The 19,367-nt window shown below is 43.9% G+C and overlaps 2 protein-coding genes and 1 gene segment (V, D, J or C); 2 read left to right on the plus strand and 1 right to left on the minus strand.

Annotated features, from left to right (window-relative positions):
- The first annotated feature begins 248 nt into the window (after positions 1-248).
- On the plus strand, positions 249-749 carry LOC124075191. The segment is given in 2 exon segments: positions 249-304; positions 412-749. Coding segments are annotated over 2 exon segments (375 nt in total).
- Positions 750-1,758: 1,009 nt separating this feature from the next.
- LOC124075182 (carcinoembryonic antigen-related cell adhesion molecule 1-like) lies at positions 1,759-8,954 on the minus strand. Of its 4 annotated transcripts, none has more exons than XM_046418661.1 (11): positions 8,644-8,954; positions 8,143-8,405; positions 7,474-7,803; positions 6,737-7,066; positions 4,923-5,086; positions 4,665-4,791; positions 4,272-4,310; positions 3,445-3,783; positions 3,116-3,349; positions 2,412-2,468; positions 1,759-2,375 (listed from the first exon to the last, which is right to left on the minus strand). In XM_046418661.1, exons 2-11 carry the CDS (start codon positions 8,177-8,179, stop codon positions 1,924-1,926), a joined length of 2,109 nt encoding a protein of 702 aa, XP_046274617.1. In that variant the 5' UTR covers positions 8,180-8,405; positions 8,644-8,954; the 3' UTR covers positions 1,759-1,923. The 4 variants fall into 4 exon arrangements, with proteins under 4 accessions (XP_046274617.1, XP_046274618.1, XP_046274616.1 ...); XM_046418662.1 differs by having other exon boundaries at positions 1,759-2,357; positions 2,394-2,468; XM_046418660.1 differs by having other exon boundaries at positions 1,759-2,468; positions 8,644-8,950.
- Positions 8,955-9,499: 545 nt separating this feature from the next.
- LOC124074862 (CD209 antigen-like protein 2) lies at positions 9,500-17,027 on the plus strand. The gene is made up of 6 exons (XM_046418188.1): positions 9,500-9,777; positions 11,703-11,831; positions 12,531-12,698; positions 12,834-13,027; positions 13,408-13,523; positions 15,490-17,027. Exons 1-6 carry the CDS (start codon positions 9,669-9,671, stop codon positions 15,668-15,670), a joined length of 897 nt encoding a protein of 298 aa, XP_046274144.1. The 5' UTR covers positions 9,500-9,668; the 3' UTR covers positions 15,671-17,027.
- Positions 17,028-19,367: the final 2,340 nt, after the last annotated feature.

Consider the following 19,367-nt stretch of genomic DNA (forward strand, 5'->3'; position numbering starts at 1 on the left):
AATACATTTTCTAAATACAATTTCTAACCAATACTGCAAAAAAGTGATTGATCCATTGATCAGCAGCATCATGAGAGTAATCCAAGTCCCTGTTGGAGTCAGTCAGAGCATTTCCATAGAGAGCCACTTTGCATCAGCAGCACCATGCTCCAGTGCTCTGGGAGAGTTTATAGTCCTGAGAGTTGAACACTGGATGACTGACAGCTGTCCTTCATGACAACAGAAGCCACAGAAATCCTCCTCATCAAAAACATGACTTTGATCTGCGTCCTCATCTGGACTCTCCTCTGCTGCTGCTTCACAGGTAAAGTCCAGAGAATCAAACTCCTCTCCTCTATGAACATCCGTCCCTCTGAAATGAAGCCCACAAAACCATGACGCTGCTTTATGTTTTTGTCTCTGTGTCCTCAGAGTCCAGAGGACAGGTCACAGTGACTCAGCCTGCAGCAGTGAGCTCTGCTGTTGGAGGCTCCGTCTCCATCAGATGCAGGACCAGTCACAATGTTTATAACAATAACTATTTATCCTGGTACCAACAGAGAGATGGAGAAGCTCCTAAACTCCTCATTTACTATGCTAGCACTCGAGCATCAGGGATTCCAAGTCGTTTTACAGGCAGTGGATCAAACCCTGAGTTCACTCTGACCATCAGTGGAGTCCAGGCTGGAGATGCAGCAGTTTACTACTGTGGGGGTGGATATGCTTGTAGCAGTTATGACTGCTTCACACAGTGAAAAATGGTCGTACAAAAACCTCCCTCAGTCAGACTGAACAGAAACTGAACTGACTGCTGCAGCTGGAAGCTCCTGCAGAGACTGATACACTTCACTGAACACACACACACACACACACACACACACACACACACAGTAGTTGGCTGAATAGTCCACATGGATAAATCATGGTATATTTTATGAAATATTTTGGGGAGCAGCTGTGACCTGGAGGTTGGAGAAGCGTCTTGTGTTCGGTGAGTCACTGGTTCGATTTCCCCCCCGCACTGGCAGGAAAATTTTGGGTGTGGTGGAGTGACTGATGAACTCCCCCTCCATTGGCTGGCTGATGTCCCCCTGAGCAAGGCACTTAACCCCCATTTGCTCTGCGGGCACCTGAAATGGCAGCCCACTGCTCCTGTGCGTTTCACTGCATGTTGCATGTGTCTCCTCAATCAGTGATGGTTTAAATGCAGAGAAAGAATTTTGATGTGTGTAAAAAATATACTGACAAATAAAGTTTCGGGTTTTTTTCATATTAATAAACACATAATAATATCTGCTCATTTGACATGAATAACTTTTAGCCCCAACCTTCCAGTTTTTCCATTGTTTTTTGCGGTCGTTAAATTCACACCAGGGTCGTTTGCTGATGCCATTATAAGTCATAAAATCCCTCTCTTCCCTTTGTTCATTTATTGATCATATTAGAGGATATCACAGATTTCCTGAAGACTACTGGTGTAGCAACAGCTGAAGCATTTTAGGCCTCTATGACTTCTTGCAGTGATCATTCAATCTAATTATCTGTCGAGTTCAAGCTGAAGATGAAGGACTCTTTATGTTCAGAAGTTATTTTCATCACATTAAATCACACATAACTACAAAGAGAAATACAGTTCCACTAATTAACTCAGCTAGTATGTGTTGGGTTTCGTCTTTTGACAGATCATTCAGTCTGAGAAGTGGAAGTAAATCCTATTTATTTTGAATTTCCACAGCTTATTCTTCACTGTCTTGAAAAAACAAGACATGGAGACATAAGTTTTTTTCATGGTTTAAAAGTTTATTTTAAAGTTGTGCTGGAAGAATCAAAATTTACGACATGAATGAAATAACTGATACAAGGCTCTTTAATAAATGAGTACAGTCATAGTCATTTTCTTTTAACACAACAAACAAAAGAACCAGAACATAACAGCAATGCTTTTTAGGTGCGACTTCCTCTCTGACCTTCGCGCTTGCGCTGGCCCCTGATTTGAAGATTCACTGGGTGACTGACTGGGTGTTGGCTCAAATGAGTCTCTGTTGAAGCCCCCTTGGATAGCAAATGACTAATAGATAGGTATGTTTTGGTCTGGTGTGGGGAGGCTGAGTTGCGGTCAATGGTCTCTGTCAGTTGCTCCAGTCTTCTGCTCAGGGACCACAGCAGGGAATGTGTACGACTTTCCATCTGACGGAGGCTCCTATCAAAGCTCAGCCGCATCTCCTCCAGTTCTGCGTGCAGCTTGTCAAACCAGGCATGTTGGATGTCCATGTAGTCCTGATTAACCAGCCTTGTATCCCTGCCCTCCTGTGCTGTGTTGGCATGTGAACACAGGGTGGTATATAGGGACACTGTGGTTTGTGGGGACATGGTGGTATGTGGGGACGTGGTAGCATGTGAGGACATGGTGGTATGTGGGGACGTGGCAGCATGTGAGGATGTCGTCCTTAGTTCACCACTTTCCTCCTCCTCTGGTAGTCCTGTGGGTGCTAGTTAAGCAGACAAGAATATTTTGTCATCAGGTTGTAAGAAATTTTATTTTGTGATGTAAATATTAATTGTGATAGCATTGTATTTTTGGAAATTTGATTCAGAAATGATAAATATATATTTATATATTCATGTTCAAGGTTGAAGGCTTCTTTCTGCAATAGAAATGGTTGGCTACTCTACGCAATAAAACTACCACAGAATGATATGTACTTATTTTTTTTTTTTTTTTGTCTTTACTCTCTTTACTCTCCCTGTCCTGAGCCCACCAGGACTAGCGAGCTGGAAGCAGTCCTTCTGTACCAGGTGTAATTACCTGCTGCTGGGTTAGCAGTGTTGCTGCAGGTCAGGTTGACATTGCTGACTGACCTCTGCTAAATGCTACACATTTCTGATTATTTGCTTAGGTAATACAGCACAGTAATGTGAGATTTTTGTTTGCGTCGTTCAGCAAACTTAAGCACAGGTAATAACAAACAGTGAGAACAGTTAGAAATGCACTGTAGGTGCACCAGCTATGGTGACCCCAGAGAAAATACGTTTCATTCAAGCTCCAAATGCAACCACTAAATTATGAACCAGCAATAGACACCAATCACAAGTTAAAGATTGCTTCAACACATATTGGTCTTATTGATACACTCACACTGAACGTCCAGAACCACAGGATCACTCTGCACTGACTCCTGGCCTTCAACAGCACAGGTATAATTCCCAGCATCCTCTGCACTGGCCTGGAACTGGGCTGCTTTCACAACTGGTTGCCCATTTCTGAACCAGACAATGGAGGCCTCCTCGGGCAGGTTGCAGGATGTGTCACATGTTAGAGTTACATTTTGTCCTTGTCTCACACTGCTGGGTTTCACACTGGCAATCAGATCTGTGATCAGTTTGAAGAAACAGAATCAGAAAGTCACCAGGACACTTGGAATTTTGACAAAGCACATTGAATGAGTCGCTATCTGTGAACTCTACCTGTTAAAGATAGGTACACTGATCTTCTACTGTGCCATCCGTATGTGTGTGTGTCAAATCTGAAGTAGTAATATCCAGTGTCATTGTCCTGCAGGTTGTAAATCTCTAAGCTACAGTTGTGCTCTTGGTCCCCAACGTATTTCACACGGTTCTGATATGAAGGAAGACTCAAGAGCTGAATGCGTTTCCATCTGTTGTCCTTGAACTCTCCTTTGAACCACCCATTCTTTTGGACAGTCTCACCATCTGGGTAGTCGTATGAGCACCTGAACTGCACTGAAGAGCCCTTCACAGCACAAGGATCCGGATTTAAAAAAGTCACTGACCACCTGCTGCTCCCTGTTCATGCAAAGAAAAAGGAGACATGTCATGTTGTTTTAGCAACTGATAATAACAGAAGAGTGTAATTCACTGAGGTGAGATGAGCCGCATGTGCTGTTTGCCATGACACTGACCCGCATTATACAGACAAAAGTATTGGAACATCCAACCATGTCTTTATGGAGCTTTGCTTTGTGCACTGGGGCACAGTCATGCTGGAATAGAAAAGGGCCTTCAACAAACTGTTGCCACAAAGTTGGAAGCATAGCATTGTCCAAAATGTCTTGGTATGCTGAAGCATTCAGATTTCCCTTCACTAGAAGTCAGGGGCCGAGAACAAACCCTGAGAAACAGCCCCCATACCAGAATGGAATTCAATAATAAAGACATATGTCCCAATACTCTTGTCCATATAGTGTACACACATCTCATTTAGCTGTATGTATTTATGTGAGCATGAAACAAATAAAACCTCTGAAGATTATGTTATTCAATTACCAACCTACCAGGCTTTGTTGGAGTCAGTACAGGTGGAGGTGGAGGAACTGAAAAAGGGGAAGAGATAATCTTTAGATTTTAGCAACTGCAACTGTGACTCGAGCGTGTGGTAGTTTTGCTGTGTTGTGAAGTCCATTACAAGCCCAAAGTTGAATAAATTAGTTAATGGTGACATCTTCTGGTCCAGAGGTGACACTGCACGTTTAGTCCAGCACTGACTGCAGCAAGGTGAGAAGTCACCAAAAAGAAGATGCGGTTCAGTTGCTTTTTATTTAGATATATTTTTACGTTTACTTTTAAGTTATGCACTAAGAAGCTTCAGCTGTTGTGTAAGTCATTTTCCATTAAAGTGTCTGACCATTTAGGTTGTTTAAAACCACGGCTGAAGGTGCAGTACTCACAGAGGACAGTGAGGTTGAAGGGGGCGCTCTTCTCCATCTCCAGCTGGTTGGCAGCTGTGCAGTAGATGGAGCCAGTTAGGTCTGAACTCCGAATACCACTGATAGTCAGAACACTGGACGTGGCTTCCTGCAGTGAAAATCAAGGCCAGTGGAACAATGAAGAAAATGAAGAAATAAGAGACTGAATTAACGAGACTTCAGTGAAGACACTTCAGCTTCTTTCTTCAGTGCAGCCCCAAAACACACATGAAGTTTCACCTCTTCAATAGTGACTCGTGTGTTGTCGGCCATGATGGGTGTGGTGCCGCTGGTCCAGGAGAATTTGAGGAATGAGCCCCGAGCAGAGCAGGTGAGAACCACAGTGCTGTTGAACTCTACCATCTCAGAAACGTTGGCCCTGATGTTCACGTCTGACACCGGCTCTGCAGGTGGAAACAAGGTCACGTGATAGGTGTGAATAATTCAGTGCATGGCACAAACATTGTCAGGGTTAGGTGTTCTGCTCCCATGTATACTATATAGACAAAAGTATTGGGCCACCTGACCATCACACCAACAGGGACTTTAATGACGTCTCATTCTAAACACACAGACAGCTTTGCAGCTCTAACAGCTTCCACTCTTCTGTGAAGGCTTTCCACAACATGTTGGAGTGTTGTTGGATGGGGTTGAGGTCAGGGCTCTGTGTGGGCCAGTCAAGTTCTTCCACACCAAACTCATCCAACCATGTCTTTATGGAGCTTTGCTTTGTGCACTGGGGCACAGTCATGCTGGAATAGAAAAGGGCCTTCAACAAACTGTTGCCACAAAGTTGGAAGCATAGCATTGTCCAAAATGTCTTGGTGTGCTGAAGCATTAAGATTTCCCTTCACTGGAAGTCAGGGGCCGAGCCCAAACCCTGAAAAACAGGGGTGTGTCTGAATACTTTTGTCTATATAGTGTATACTTGTTTGGTACATCAGGCATTCAAGAATTTCCCTCCAGGGATTAATAAAAGGAATTCTGAGGCTCCTTCTGAGGCTTTCCCATCAGTAGACTGCATCATCAGCATATGTAATTAAATAACAGTTATGCCTGTTGATGTATAATAAAAACAACAGAAGGGGCTGAACACACCCTTGTGAGAACCAATTCGGCTGTCTGTGCTATGACAAGATGCAACAAGCCTTGTCCAACCAGGTGGTGAAGGAAAAGGAGAAGCAACATGAAAACCGACATCAGAGACTCAAAATACTTTTCACACATAAACTTGTGGACCTTCTTTACATGTTGGATTAGATCTTCAAACTCTGTGTGAAAAGTGTGTATCCTAATATTAAAGTCTTAGTGTTTGTGGCTGTACATCAGATTTTATAAGCTAGAAAACACACACAGGGCCCGTGTCTCTGCTAAGGCTGCAGAATCCTGCAAACCTCCAGCCTTAATAACCAATGTGTAGAAATTATACCTGCATTTGGAACAGTTTTAAAACTTACATGAGTTACACCATCATGAGATGCATGCGATACCCAATTCTGTTTTTTTTCCCTCAAATCTGATCTTGTTGCCCAGACTGTTCACATTGTTATTGTACGTGACTCGTATCTTTATGACCCCACATTTACAACAAGCATTCAGCTGAGCTACAGTGAATGTCATTGGCACCAAAGTGTAACATAAGTCTTGACTTGTTTGCTTTGGCGACAGCCGCTCGGTGACAGTTTGTCAGCTTTTCAGGCCGAGGACAAGAAGGCAAAAACAGGACTTTGATTAAAACATCTTCCCATGTATCTATTAAATTCACATCCTCCTGTCTCTCATTGTCTCATTGTTGCTGCTTGATAAATAATGAGGTAACAGTGATGTGAGGATGTTCAGTGTGAGGAAAAACATCTCTGACCAAAGTGAGCAGGAGACACCATACATGTCTGGAACAAATTTCATGGCAATCCACCCAACAGTTGTTGAGACATGTTCAAGTCTGGACCAAAGTGTTGGATCAGCTAGCTGATGCCTTCACCACAGCGACACCGCGTCGTTACAGATACAACTGAACACAGCCCCTCTGGTCCAAGTCATTTGCTTTAGCTCACCCAGAACTCGCAGCTTGGTCTCTCCGATCATCACTCCTTTCGGAGTAAAGATGTTGACGTGATAATCCCCGCTGTCTGCCATGACCAGAGGCCCCATTGTCATGAAGCCGTTGGTCTGGTTCACCGTCACTCTTCCCTGGTGAGGCACAAACGCCACGCTCTCCTCCACTCTGCTGTAATCGGCGACGCGTATCAGTTTACCTCCACTGCTGTAAAACCAGACTGTGGCATTGATCTCCTCTTTGGGATCAATCAGGGTTTTGAAAGTCACATTTTTCCCCAAGACTGCATCCACTGGACCCTCAGGCAGTGCGTACCATTTACAGCATCCTAAAATAAAGAATAAGAGCTGTCAGGCTCGGGCTTAGCTGAGCTGAACATAAGTAAGATTCTTCACTGTGTTGGTCAGTTTCAACTCACAGTCCATCTAGGAACGCTTATCAGGAACGATATGATATGAACAATGTCCATACAGACCCAACTCCTGTTACACAACAACAGCCTGAGGGAGGCACTTATTATCCTGAAGATGAGGGAAAAACTTATAATGATATGGTGTTGCAACTGCAACTCAATTTTAAGCACTAACTAATTAACTGAGAAACACCGAATTAAAGCCTGACATGGTGTTAACTGAGCCAGAAGACCTGATCTGCCTCATTTAAGTTTGCTAAAAACAACAACAACATTTTGAGTCAACTTTGGCACATGGCAACCAGCTCTATTTCAAAACTCACCCAGAATTCGGAGCATGGTCTCTCCAGTCAGTCTCTTTTTAGAAGTTACCATGGTGGCCTTATAATACCCTCTGTCGTTCGCCTTCAGAGGCCCCAGGGTCAAGAATCCATTGGTCCGGTTCACCTGCACTCGTCCCTGGTAGCCTTCAGACACCGTTTCCCCTGTTGGCGTTACAGTGACGATGGGTTTCAGCTCACTCCCGCGGCTGAAATACCAGGTAAAGGTGATGAAGTCGTCTTTGAAATCAACCAGGGTTTCGAAAGTGACATTTTTCCTCAAAACTGCCTCCACTGGACCGTCTGGCAGAAGATCCTGCCCCACACAGCAACCTGTAGGAAGGAAAACCTCTGAGTTTGTTTGTTTGTCATGTTTATAGACTAAGCAATTAATCAATTAATCAATTAATCGGCAAAACAATCCACTGATTAGTCAGCAGTGAAAATAATTGTGATTTGTAGCCGCAGTTCGCACAGGAACAAAACTGCACTAACAATCTCAAAAAAGCCTGAGGATTTTCTTAAAAATATCCCTCTAATGAACAGTTTCTTTCTGCAAGTCCCCACAAAATCTTAGCTTATTAACTTAGTGAAGATTCGGTCAGGAAAACCCCTAACTTTGCATAAAACAGCAGTTGTTCAGTTAAGGCAATAAAAGTATAATGTTTTTACCAGTAATAACGAAGAGGAGAAACAGAAAGGGCGTCATGATGAGGGGATCCACTGTGATCGAGTCGTGCCTCACACTTCAACGGGTTCCCTTTGGTCAGGTCACACCCACGAGAGCTAACCACACACAAGCTTCACTTTATCTAACTTTCATCTTACCTGTCGTTGGAGGGGAGGTGATTCACCAAGCAGTACTTTATTACAGTAAAACCTCAGCGGCTTCACCCGCCAAGGGTGTGTGCAGGTGGAAAACCATCCTGGGAAACCTGTGGATGGTGGAAGAAAGCCAAGCAAGCCAGACATGAGAGAGAGAGTGAACTTCAAAAGCTGGTGTTTCCTGCATGGAGTTTGGTGCAACATTCATCATTTGACTATGTTTTCTCTTTCATTCTGCTTTTCCTCCAGTGCAACAAAAGCCAGCAAACTTTTCTCAGTCTGCATTCATGTCAAATGGACACCATCACCAGTCCGGAGCCGAGGCCTGCGCCAGAGCAGAAGCCTCACCTGGAGTCCAGGTGTGAAGTATATCACCAAGCGCTCTGCATCAAGCTGCAGTGGAGGACAGTTGGTCTGCATTGTGTTTTGAGAAGCTGTGATGTTAAGATCTGAACTTGATTCGCCCAGGAGACACGCAACGCGTCTGGACGAGTCCTGACGGAAACACAGCAACACGCCCCGACGCACAGGCGATGGAAAGTGTTAGACAAGCTCCATAATTCCCTCCAAAGGTCACAAGTCTGACTGTTGAATAATAAAAAGTGACAGGGAGCTGCGTCAGACACGCCACAGCAAGACCGGAAAACATGCAGGGTTGTCTTCAAAATAAAAGCCCTAAACTGATCATGTTGATGGGTGGTGAAAATGTCATGTAGTTTTATGTGAAAGTTTGTTTTCTTTATGGATATCAACTTATTTTAATACATGTGCAGTGTATTTGTATCTCAGTACGTATAACCAAGCACTGTAACACAAAAAGCATTTTTATTATGAAATGTCTGTAAAAAAAAAACAAAAACAAATAAGAGCCACTCCATGGGTCTGTGGATAAAAACATTGGAGTCACTGGAGTTACTGTTTATTTGTTTATATACGAATTAATAGAAACCTGACTAATATGAAGTACTTCAAATAAGCATTAATGCAGTCTGATTATAGCCCATTAATTATAATTGATTACAGTCCACTTACAAGCGAAACTATGGCTTGTGATTTTCCTGCTTTTTAATCTGTGCGTGTGTGTGTGGGTGTTTGACGTGTGTGTGTGTGTGTGTGGGTGTTTGACGCGTGTGTGTGTGTGCGTGCGTGTGTGCGTCTGCATTCATGGGCCTTTTATTTTGTAACAACTGACCGGAACACACCTTGCTGTGCGTGTTACTCTGGCCGCAGCAGCAGGCGGTGATTATAAACCGGGAGAGCAGGAGATCCGGACAGTCGGAGCCTCGCTGGGAGTTTGTTGCTCAGTGAGTCTAACTTTTCGAACAAACTTTGAAACTTTTATTTTGGTTGGTGTTTTTTCCTCCGCCGCTGACATGTCGACCTCCGAGAGCTTCCCGGCCTGTGAGGGGATGTACTCCAAACTCATAGACGACGAGGGCGCAAACGACGGCTTCAACCACAGGCCAGATGTTGGCCACGGCGGTAAGAAGTGAGCGCAGGGCTCAGGTGGAGTCCTGCTGTCCTGTCCTGGCCTTCCTGTCTCACTGAAGCTTAACATTTGAGTTTCTTTGGTGTCTTTCGTGCATTATGTAACCAGCTGGAAACATGTTTTTCTCTGTTTTAAAGCCTTCTCTTTAGTCATCCCAGCTCAAAATGTCAGAGCTATCAGTCATGTTTGTTTTATGTTCCAGTAATCTGAACAATATTTACTGTATTAATCGATTAATTGATTATTTGGTCTTTTAAATGTCCTAAAATGCGTCCAAATGAGTCCAAAAGCCAAACGTGCTCAGTTTATGATCACCAAAAAGAAAAAATGCAAATCTCCACATCTGAGAAAGTGCAATTTATGAGTGTTTGGTATTTTTGCTTGTAAAATGACTGTGATTGTCAATTCAAATCAATTACTCGACTTATTGTTTCAGCTTTGAATTTTATTATAAGAGCACTTTTCAAATCAAAAGTTTTAAGGTGCTTTACTACATAAGAGCAAATTGGAATAAGAATAAAATAAATCAGGCTTCAGACACGCTGGTTTATTCTCCAGACCGCCTCAAAGTCATCAGATTTTTTTTTAAATGAAATCAGCAAATGGAAAAAAAGTCTTGATGAGCCACACCTGGGCAGATGTTCATGGTCCCCAGAGGACGAATCTCATCCTCCACTGCAGTTAAAAAACTTCCACTCAAGAACTGACACAAATTAGACCACAGACACCAAATCACTGAGTCTCTGTTCCAGGGTCCTGAAATGTATGAAACACTTGACCAAAATAGTCACACATTCTTCTTCATGTTAATTACTTTATTTCTGGGGACCCCCGTACAAGCCCCTCAAGGCCCCCTGAGGGTCCCCAGAGCCCACTTTGACAACCATTGCTGTAGTATTTCAGCATTTTTCAGCAAACTCTGGTATTATAAGGCACTAAACTAAGATGGACCACATTATCTTGAATTTCCCCCGGGATCAATAAAGTATCCATCTATCTGTCTGTCTTATCGTTGTGAGCATGTTAGCATGTTGGTGTTAGCATTTAGCTTCAGGGTTAGTATTTAGTCTTGAGCCAAATGCTAACGTCTGTCGATAGGCGCTGGAGCCAATAAATCATTCGACCTGAACTCGTTTCCCCTGGAGACGAGGAAAGTAAAACGATGTTAGTGGGCTTTTGTCCAGCATTAAAGAGCTATAAGTATTCATTTAGTAGAAGATGGCACTTGGGGGAACTTGAGCTGAGACGCAGATTAAAAGGGACAGTTCACCTCATGGTCATCACAAGCCTCTTGTCTCCAGCCACCCGGCGTAGTTCGTTGGCTCCCTGCAGGTCACAGCGTAGTTTCAGACTGGGAGAAAACTGGGGAGACTTTCTGACTTTCTGTGGAGACTGAGGCCAGAGTGAAAATTATGTGAATCCACAGTGTCGGTTTCCTCTTTTAATGTCTCATTTATTAACAGTCGGCTGATGTCAGGAATCCTAAAACCTCTGATCACTGAGTAAAGGGGGTCAGTCTGCTCATGTCAGGTCTCCACTGAGATCATGGAAGTGAACTCCTCAAACTCATATTCCTGAAACTGACAGACTAACAAAAGCATTAATTCTAATAATAATAATAATAATAATGATAGATAGATAGATACTTTATTGATCCCCAGGGAAATTCAATAGCACATCCGTGAATCTTGATTTGTCTCCCATCCAAACTAAACAAAGTAGCTTCCCTCACGGCTGCTGCTGACGGCAGAAACTGCTCTGACTGGTTTGATTTGCACAAGTCTGAACGGAGCGGAGATTCCTTTGCAGATTAAAGGCTCTGCTTCAAAACAAATGTGATTCGTCGCTTTGTGTGGATGCATCATATCGAGCTGTGCTGACTGTGATGTAACTAACGTTTCCCTCTTGCCACCTCCAGCCTACCCAGCCTCCCCGGTCAGAGTGATCCCCAGGCCGGGGGGCCCCGGGCCCTACCGCCTCGCCACCTTCTGCCTGGCTACGCTGAGCGCCGTGCTGCTCATCTCCATCATAGCCGTCGCTGCACACTGTGAGCCTCTTCTGTTCAAACGTCAAAATATTTAGTTCAAGTGAAGGTCTGGAAGTCATCTTTATGTAGGCTCAGTAATTACAGCTTCCACGTATTAATTTGTGTGTGAAAGTAGTCAGACTGCTGGTGAAGGAAATACGTTTTGTATTTCAGTTTCACAGGTTAAAGTGAAGCCATCAGAAAGCCTCTTGAGTATGAATGAAAATTAATTTTCTTTTTCTTTTTGGGGAACTAAAAGGTCATCAAGTTTGAAACAGTAAATTTAAAATTGCAGATTGAGCAGTTTGAGGTGAGGAAAAAAGCGGACATGGTTTGTGCCTTGCAACACTGACATTTACAGCATGTTTGCCAATCGCATGTTCTGCTTTTTAATGAGCTCGTTAGCTTCACTGCTGCCAGCTGAGAGCGAGTGATGTGACGTGAAGACCGTCAGTGGGCTGCAGATGAACTGACACGCCGAGGCTCGAGGCTCAGCTTAGACAGTCTAACCTTGGCTGATCCCAAACTGAAAACCTTCACAGGTCACGTATTCTAACCTGAGTCAATCGAATGTTTTGACGAACACACAACATAAACTTGAGTTCGATACTTTTTACAATACGTGTTGAAGAGTTGTGAGCAGGACACGAAGCGAACGCAGTAAACGTTACACGATGTGTTGGCCAGTTGCACTTTGAACGTTTCTGCTTCGTCCCACAGATCAGAGCAAGCCTCAGAGCGGCGGCGAAGCGACCTCAGAGCTACAGAAGCAGACGCAGGACGCAAACGTTTCCGCTTTACTCGCCTCCATCAGCAAACTGCAGCAGGAGAAAACGCAGCTGCAGAAAGACAAAGACGAGCTGCTGGCCGAACTGGCTGCCACGAAAGGTAGATGACTCTGAACCTGACCATTTCATCGTACCAGAGTCAGGCCTGAGCTGGGTTGGATGTTGGTGGATGAGGCTGCACCAGTCGTCCTCTGTAGCCTAATTCACCTCCCCCTCTCGTTCTGTGCATCCTCAGCTCCTGAGGTGATCAAACCGACCACGAAGGCGGCGGCGGCGACGGCGGCCCCCATCATCTGCCCTCCTGACTGGCACCTCTTCAACAACAGCTGTTACTTCATCTCCAGAACCACACGGGATTGGCCGGAGAGCCAGTCGTACTGCGAGAGCCAGGGAGGTCACCTGGCCATCATCCACACGGCCGAGGAGCAGGTGCGACGGGCTGCGTCAGGGCGTCAGGGCGTCAGGGTTTGGGTCAGCTGGGGTTTAGTTGGAGAAAAAAACATTCGCAGCCACGACGAGAGCTCATAGACGTTTTCACAACTGCAGTGACTCGATGATCTCGAGGTCGTGATCCAATCAGCTGTAGGGCAGTGTGTGTGTGTGTGTGTGTGTGTGTGTGTGTTCATGGACGTGAAGGCACATCTCACTCAGTTTGGTTGATTGATGTGTTTTTTAATAGTTTCTGGACATCAGTGAGATCTGAGCTCATGTGAAATGTAAAACTTACCAGTGTGAGTGTGTGTGTGTGTGTACGTGCGCATGTGTGTGTGTGTTTGTGTGCATGTGTGTGTGTGTGCGTTTTCTCTCAGACGTTTCTGTGGAACCTTCTTCCCAGAGGCCACTGGAACGCCTTCTGGTTTGGGATCACTGACGAGCACACAGAGGATCATTGGAAGTGGGTGGATGGCACCCCGCTGGTTGGAGGGTAGGTTCACTTCTCCTACAACTCATCCTGCCTCATCCCAGCCTGCCGACACCTTCAGCACCGTATTGCACAGGCAGCACAGGCAGGCACTTCTAACATCAGCCTCTCTGAAAAGATGAAGCCCATCCTGAGCTTTATGTCCATCTTCTCAAACTAGTCGACTACGACGCGGCACTCGCTGTTAGAACCTAAAACCTTCACAGCAGGAATGGAGAAATAAGTTTCTCACTCTGTGCTTCACATGAAGAACTTGACTCCGTCGGTGGATAAATCAAGTTAATTTCAGAGTTAGTGTGACTCCTCTGGCTCCAGACTGTCTGTGACACACACACACACACACACACACACACACACTGAGTGACCACTTTAACGCTGCTGAACGTTGACCCTCACAGAACCACACACTTTGGCACACGTTTCGGCCTGCGAGCTGCACGGTGATGGCTGCTCGCCTGGATTACGCAGAACGAGGCCAAATTCAGAGAGTCGGGTAGCCAGAGGGAAGCTGCAGCCAGCCATGACAAAGTGTGAACCTCAGGCCAGGTTACTTCCTGTTTCACTGGAAAGTCATCCCTTATCCAGGACAACAGAAACCACAAAAAGGGCCTGAAGATCCTGGACTCCAGGAAAGGGTTTTGGATCCCCTGGCAAAGTAGTTTGATAGTAACATGATCCTTATTGTCAGACACACTTGGCCCTGAATCCTCTCTGACAGATAATCAGTTAGTTGATCAATAGAAAGGAATCAACCGTCTCTGAGTCTCTGACTTGTCGAGCCAAAATACAACTTGACAGTCGGACTAAACTGCGAGTTTGGTTTATTCCTGCTCTGCTCTCTTACATTCATGGTAAATTAACTATCTGAGGGTCTTGATCTTTGACATGAAGACATCACGTCATTTTTGAAATTTTATTAACATCAAACTATCAGCAAAGAACATAATCCACAGATTAATGGAAGATGAAAACAGTCAGTAGTTGCAGCTCTAATTAAACTGTGCTGTACTCAAACCTAAAGAACTGAGTGAGTGTTGGTGTTCAGGACTGAGATAAGAGCTGGAGGGAGGCCAGGATCTGCTGCAGGGCCGCACCGCAGGGTGACCCTGACCTCCGACCTCTGATGAAAAACAAATGTGCCGGAGCCAAAGACAAACACGGTTAAAAAGCAGGCAAAGGCTGCTCTTTGAATCCTGCATGTTGAACTCACAGCGCTCACCTTGTGTCTGCTGTGTGACGGACATTTAACATCAAGACCTTGACCTCGAAGACACAAGCTGTGGCTCATCCAGTCACACTGGATTTCAGTCGTATTTTCCAGTGTTTCCGTCCCATCTGGTGCTAACTCAACACATTTTTTAAAGAACCATCTGATCTCTCTTCCTCATTTTGTGAATATTTGTTCATGACTAACCTTTTATCATTCCTCTTTCCTTCCTCTTTGCCTGATGTGGCTCTGCTCAGCTGTTTGTCTCCACACTCATGTTATGGACGCTGTGTTGCTGTTGTTTGTCTCATCTGGTCAAATTAAGATTTGCTTCTTTATTTTTTATAGACTGAAAGTTCAAAGTGGAACTTCTCTTTCAGAATAACATATCAATGACGTAATACACAGTGCAGGACACTTTGGTTACGGTTTTATGGTAAATTATGGTTTATATTTGGAACTAATTCAGGAGACCAATCACATACTGGTCTTATTTCCCTCAGTAATCTGGTTTCCTGTGTCCATGTTTGGTCTGTAGGGCTTCAAAATCAGTGAATCATTTAGTCTTTGAAATGTCAAACAAATCGTCTGTCTAGAGTCCGGTGAACCGAAGACGAGACGAAGGTTCAAGTTGTGCTAAACCCAAAATAAGTTTACTTTGCTCCCAAGTGTTGCATTCAAACGATGGCTGGTGCATCTCTGAGTGTCAGTGATTATGATTTGCTGCTGATCAAAGTGTTTTATTTGCTCTTCTGACTGTAGTTTCTGGGAGGTGGGCGAGCCCAACAACCACATTGACGAGGACTGTGGCTACATTGTGAAAACCCGCGTGTTGGAGCGAGTGGCCATCCGGAGCTGGTACGACGCCCCCTGCTCCATGTACTGGCGCTTCATCTGTGAGAAGGAGATGGGCCCCGGTAACAGCACCGCCATGCCGCACTGAGGCGTCCACGCCCCTGTGGTCGTCTGAGGAAAACCAGGAGAGGAAGTTACGCACTTTGTCAGGTTTTAGCGCACTCATCTGAAGACCACTTAAACAAACCGGCTAAATTTAGTGACTGTTGTGACATTTTGTATCTTTGTTTGTGGCGACTAACATTTTCAAGGCTTCAGGAGTTTGCAGCCATTTTTGGGCCAACAAACCAGTTATTTGGTTTCGTAAAGTGGGCCTTTTTCTAACCCTCACACTGTCTTCTGTCCCTTAAGCCAACCAGACCTTAAACACAGCGTTTGGAGACTAAACTTTGAACAGATCAGACATAAAGTTTGAACAGAACAGAAGCTTCACAGAAGCTTACAGTACCAACTTTTACAGAAGGTAATTAAACATTTCTGTGCGTTCACACTGCTTTCAACCTTTTGCATTCTTACAATCATTATATGACATAATGAAGGACATCTAAATTGTAGTGAATGAAGAAGCTCACACATTTCCAGTAATAAAGTCCAGTTAAGATCAGTGATATTAAATATGTAATTATGTGTGTATTTTAGAGGCGACACAAACAGTGACAGCATGTCAGCTGAGGTGTTGAACAATGGCCGCTCAACATGTTTGCAATCATGTTTTTCAGTAAAGGACACTTGATGCTAATAATCAAAAATCCTAGAGATTGTAATTTTAATGTTCCACTGATCATCACCTCCGGCTTTATTACTGAAAATTTCCAAACTGCTTCTGCTGTCTCACTTTACGTTTTGACAGGCTAACATCAGTGTTAGCTTCTCCAGCAGGTAAACCTTCGATCATAACATTTCAGGGTTCATTCGTAAAGATTTTTGTTCTGAATGACGTCAGGAAACGTGTCTGTAATACCACAAATCCTAAATGTCGTCCTAACTCAGTTAAGATTTCAGGCATAAAGTGGACCCTGCAAACAGATCGTGTAACTTTGTAGAAAGTTTCTCTGCTCAGCTGGAGGTCAGTGGCTCGTAGTGATAACAGGTTACATTGATGAAGATGGGACAAAGACTTTGTCAAGCCTCAGGGGACGATTGTTTTGCTTCTATGACTTTATGTGACCAGAAGGTTTCATAAACCTGTAGCCTTACAGTCTGCCTTCTACCAGATAAATCATGTTTTTACATTCAAGGTTATATATTAGTGTCCTGATGTTAATTAATGTGTGTGTGTGTGAGACTGTCTGGTGTTATGTGTTAGTGATGTCACCACTTCTGTTAAAATGATGAATTTAAATCTGATGCATTATGATTGAGGGACATGAATCAAATAACGCACACATTAATGTGTCCTGTGGATCTTGTAAATACACAATAAAGATGTTTGTTTTGTATCTTAACGGCTCACTTTCCTCACTACGCTCTGCTGCCTGTCTCTCCTCACTTTTTGATCAGTTCACCATGCTGCTGTTAACTTAGTGCTGCCCTCAAGTGGCCAAAAAATGCATTAGGCAGCTTTAATGTGTCACCAGATTTCTGTCAATTCTAACTACAATAAGGACATTTATTTTTGTCATTTGTTTATGTATGTACATTTCCTTGTACATGAGATATATGTGTGTATGTTATTGGTCAGTTTAAAAAATCTGAAAAGTTTTTTAATAATCTCGTGACATCTTCACTTTTACATTTTAGATATTCAGAACACTTACACATTTATTTTTTTCCTCCCAGTGGTGTGTTTTTATTTTTATGTTTTAGCTTTGCACAAAAACATATGAAGAGATTCCTGAGGCGCAGGATGGACTCTTAACTACACAATACCGATTTCACATTTTAACGAACTGTATGCAGTTTATAGTGGACTTATAAACATGTTGTTAACAGAACATGTCTTTATAAATTTCAGTGCATTGAAGTTATGAATCAACTCACAAAGTGTGACTACGTTTAATAAGTGGATGAAACAACTCATCTACATGGAACATGATGGTTTCGTTGTTCTTGTTGTTGTTGGCACCCAGCAGGTGGCGCCACTGGCACAAGCAGCCCACTGAATGGTCTTTATGTAAGCTGTGTGAGAGTCTGCAGAACTCATTTAATTTTAACACTGTTGAAGAGCTCAGTTTTAAACAACAGTTTTAAAGTTTTTCATGATGAATGCATGTGCATGTTTGGATGAGAGGGTTTTGGTTTTGGTCCAGAGGTGTTTCATGGACAAAAGCACAAAGCTTCTGTCTGACTCTGTCTGTACAAGGAAAAAAAAGTGACTTTACATGAGATTAATGAAATGTATCTCAGAATAACACGTCTAAATGTCCTGCCTTGAAAATCAATGTAGTTTCTTTTGGGAAGTTACGATTTGTATTTAACATTTGTCATTCTCAGACAAACCAAATTTAACTTAAGAAGAAAGACAGAAGCAGTACAGAAGTACACAAAGTAAGAAGTTAGAATTCTCATAAATTCAAGTTTATTTTGATATCTCCTTCTCTGGAATGAAAGACCTACATTCTGCCGTTCATCTCCTCACCTCATCCACTTCCTGACTCGTCAAAGTGGGCTAAGAGGTGGCCTCTTACGAGACGCCGAAGGTGGTGGGGGAGGTTTGTTCAGTGCACGGTGTGTACTCGTGCTTCCCTCCTGAGCTCGTTACCACAGGGAGTTATCAGGAAGTCAGCTAGCCCTGTTCTGTCACAGTTCATTAGGATTACAGGCCGACATTTACTGAAAGAGTGAGAGAGACAAGGAGAAACTCTGTTCTAACACTGTGTCACAACGTCCCACCAACAACGCAAACCAAAGACAGACAGACAGACAGAGTTCAGAGACAACGTGGAAGCTCCTCAGCTCAGATTGTGAGGGACAGGAAATACACCCAAAATCACATCCCTCCAAACCAGATAACCTGTCTGTATGTGCACCTTGCTCGTGAGCTGCATTCAGAAGCAGTCCGACTTTGCATTTTTTGACAACAATATGTTCATATTTTTTAAAGTGTATATTTTAAAGTAACAGCACAGGACACAGTCGACAGGTGAGTCCTGGAGGTAGAAAGTTTAGTTTTGAGGCTGAGGCTGGTGGAGAAGCATCCAGGATCTCACCCAAACGGTGAACAAACTACCCTCATAAGAGCAGGACTTACTGAGCAGAAGACTAATCTGTGCAGGCTGGGGGAAACTGTTTATGTGCAGCTTGACAGAAGCCCTGACTGCAAATGGACCCTGCTGGCATTAAACTTGTGTGTGTGTGTGTGTGTGTGTGTGTGTGTGTGTGTGTGTGTGTGTGTGTGTGACTCATGCATGACCGGGCCTACACAACTCTGATGTTGCTGTATGATGTCACCGGTGCCAAAACCAGTTGCATCAATTACTAAAAAAAGATGCATCCTGAGGTGAGGCTTAATCTAAAAGTCTCCACTGGAGGAGGCCATCAAACATCTCCAATGAGCTCAGCATGCATGGATTAGCAGGATACCGAACCAATGAGGGCGAGACTTGTGGCTTAGGGCTGCGGCGTCGTTACGAGGCCACATTACCTGAGGCGGTGCACACAGGTAAACATCTCCCAAGTGTTACAACATCTTAGTCAGACAAAGAGCCAACTGGCACGCCGTCAAAGAAACAACTAAGCTCATCTAACGATTTCAGTTTTCTCATTGAAAGCTGCTGGCTGAAGGCCACTTTGGAGGTTTTAATATCTGAGCACACACACAAACACAGACCTGCAGAACTCAGTCT

This window comes from Scatophagus argus, chromosome 17 (assembly GCF_020382885.2).
Source record: "Scatophagus argus isolate fScaArg1 chromosome 17, fScaArg1.pri, whole genome shotgun sequence".
In the NCBI taxonomy this organism is placed as follows: domain Eukaryota; kingdom Metazoa; phylum Chordata; class Actinopteri; family Scatophagidae; genus Scatophagus; species Scatophagus argus.

What these genes read in the sequence shown, in the direction of transcription:
- LOC124075182 (XM_046418660.1), bottom strand. Translation starts at nt 8,179, where the DNA reads ATGACGCCCTTTCTGTTTCTCCTCTTCGTTATTACTG. An exon ending in GACCATGCTCCGAATTCTGG is followed by an intron (nt 7,067 to 7,473) that starts GTGAGTTTTGAA and finishes TCTTTATTTTAG; the next exon opens with GATGCTGTAAATGGTACGCA. An exon ending in TGTGGTTCTGGACGTTCAGT is followed by an intron (nt 2,469 to 3,115) that starts GTGAGTGTATCA and finishes CTGCTTAACTAG; the next exon opens with CACCCACAGGACTACCAGAG.
- LOC124074862 (XM_046418188.1), top strand. Translation starts at nt 9,669, where the DNA reads ATGTCGACCTCCGAGAGCTTCCCGGCCTGTGAGGGGATGTACTCCAAA. An exon ending in GCCAGATGTTGGCCACGGCG is followed by an intron (nt 9,778 to 11,702) that starts GTAAGAAGTGAG and finishes TGCCACCTCCAG; the next exon opens with CCTACCCAGCCTCCCCGGTC. An exon ending in CGAACTGGCTGCCACGAAAG is followed by an intron (nt 12,699 to 12,833) that starts GTAGATGACTCT and finishes GTGCATCCTCAG; the next exon opens with CTCCTGAGGTGATCAAACCG.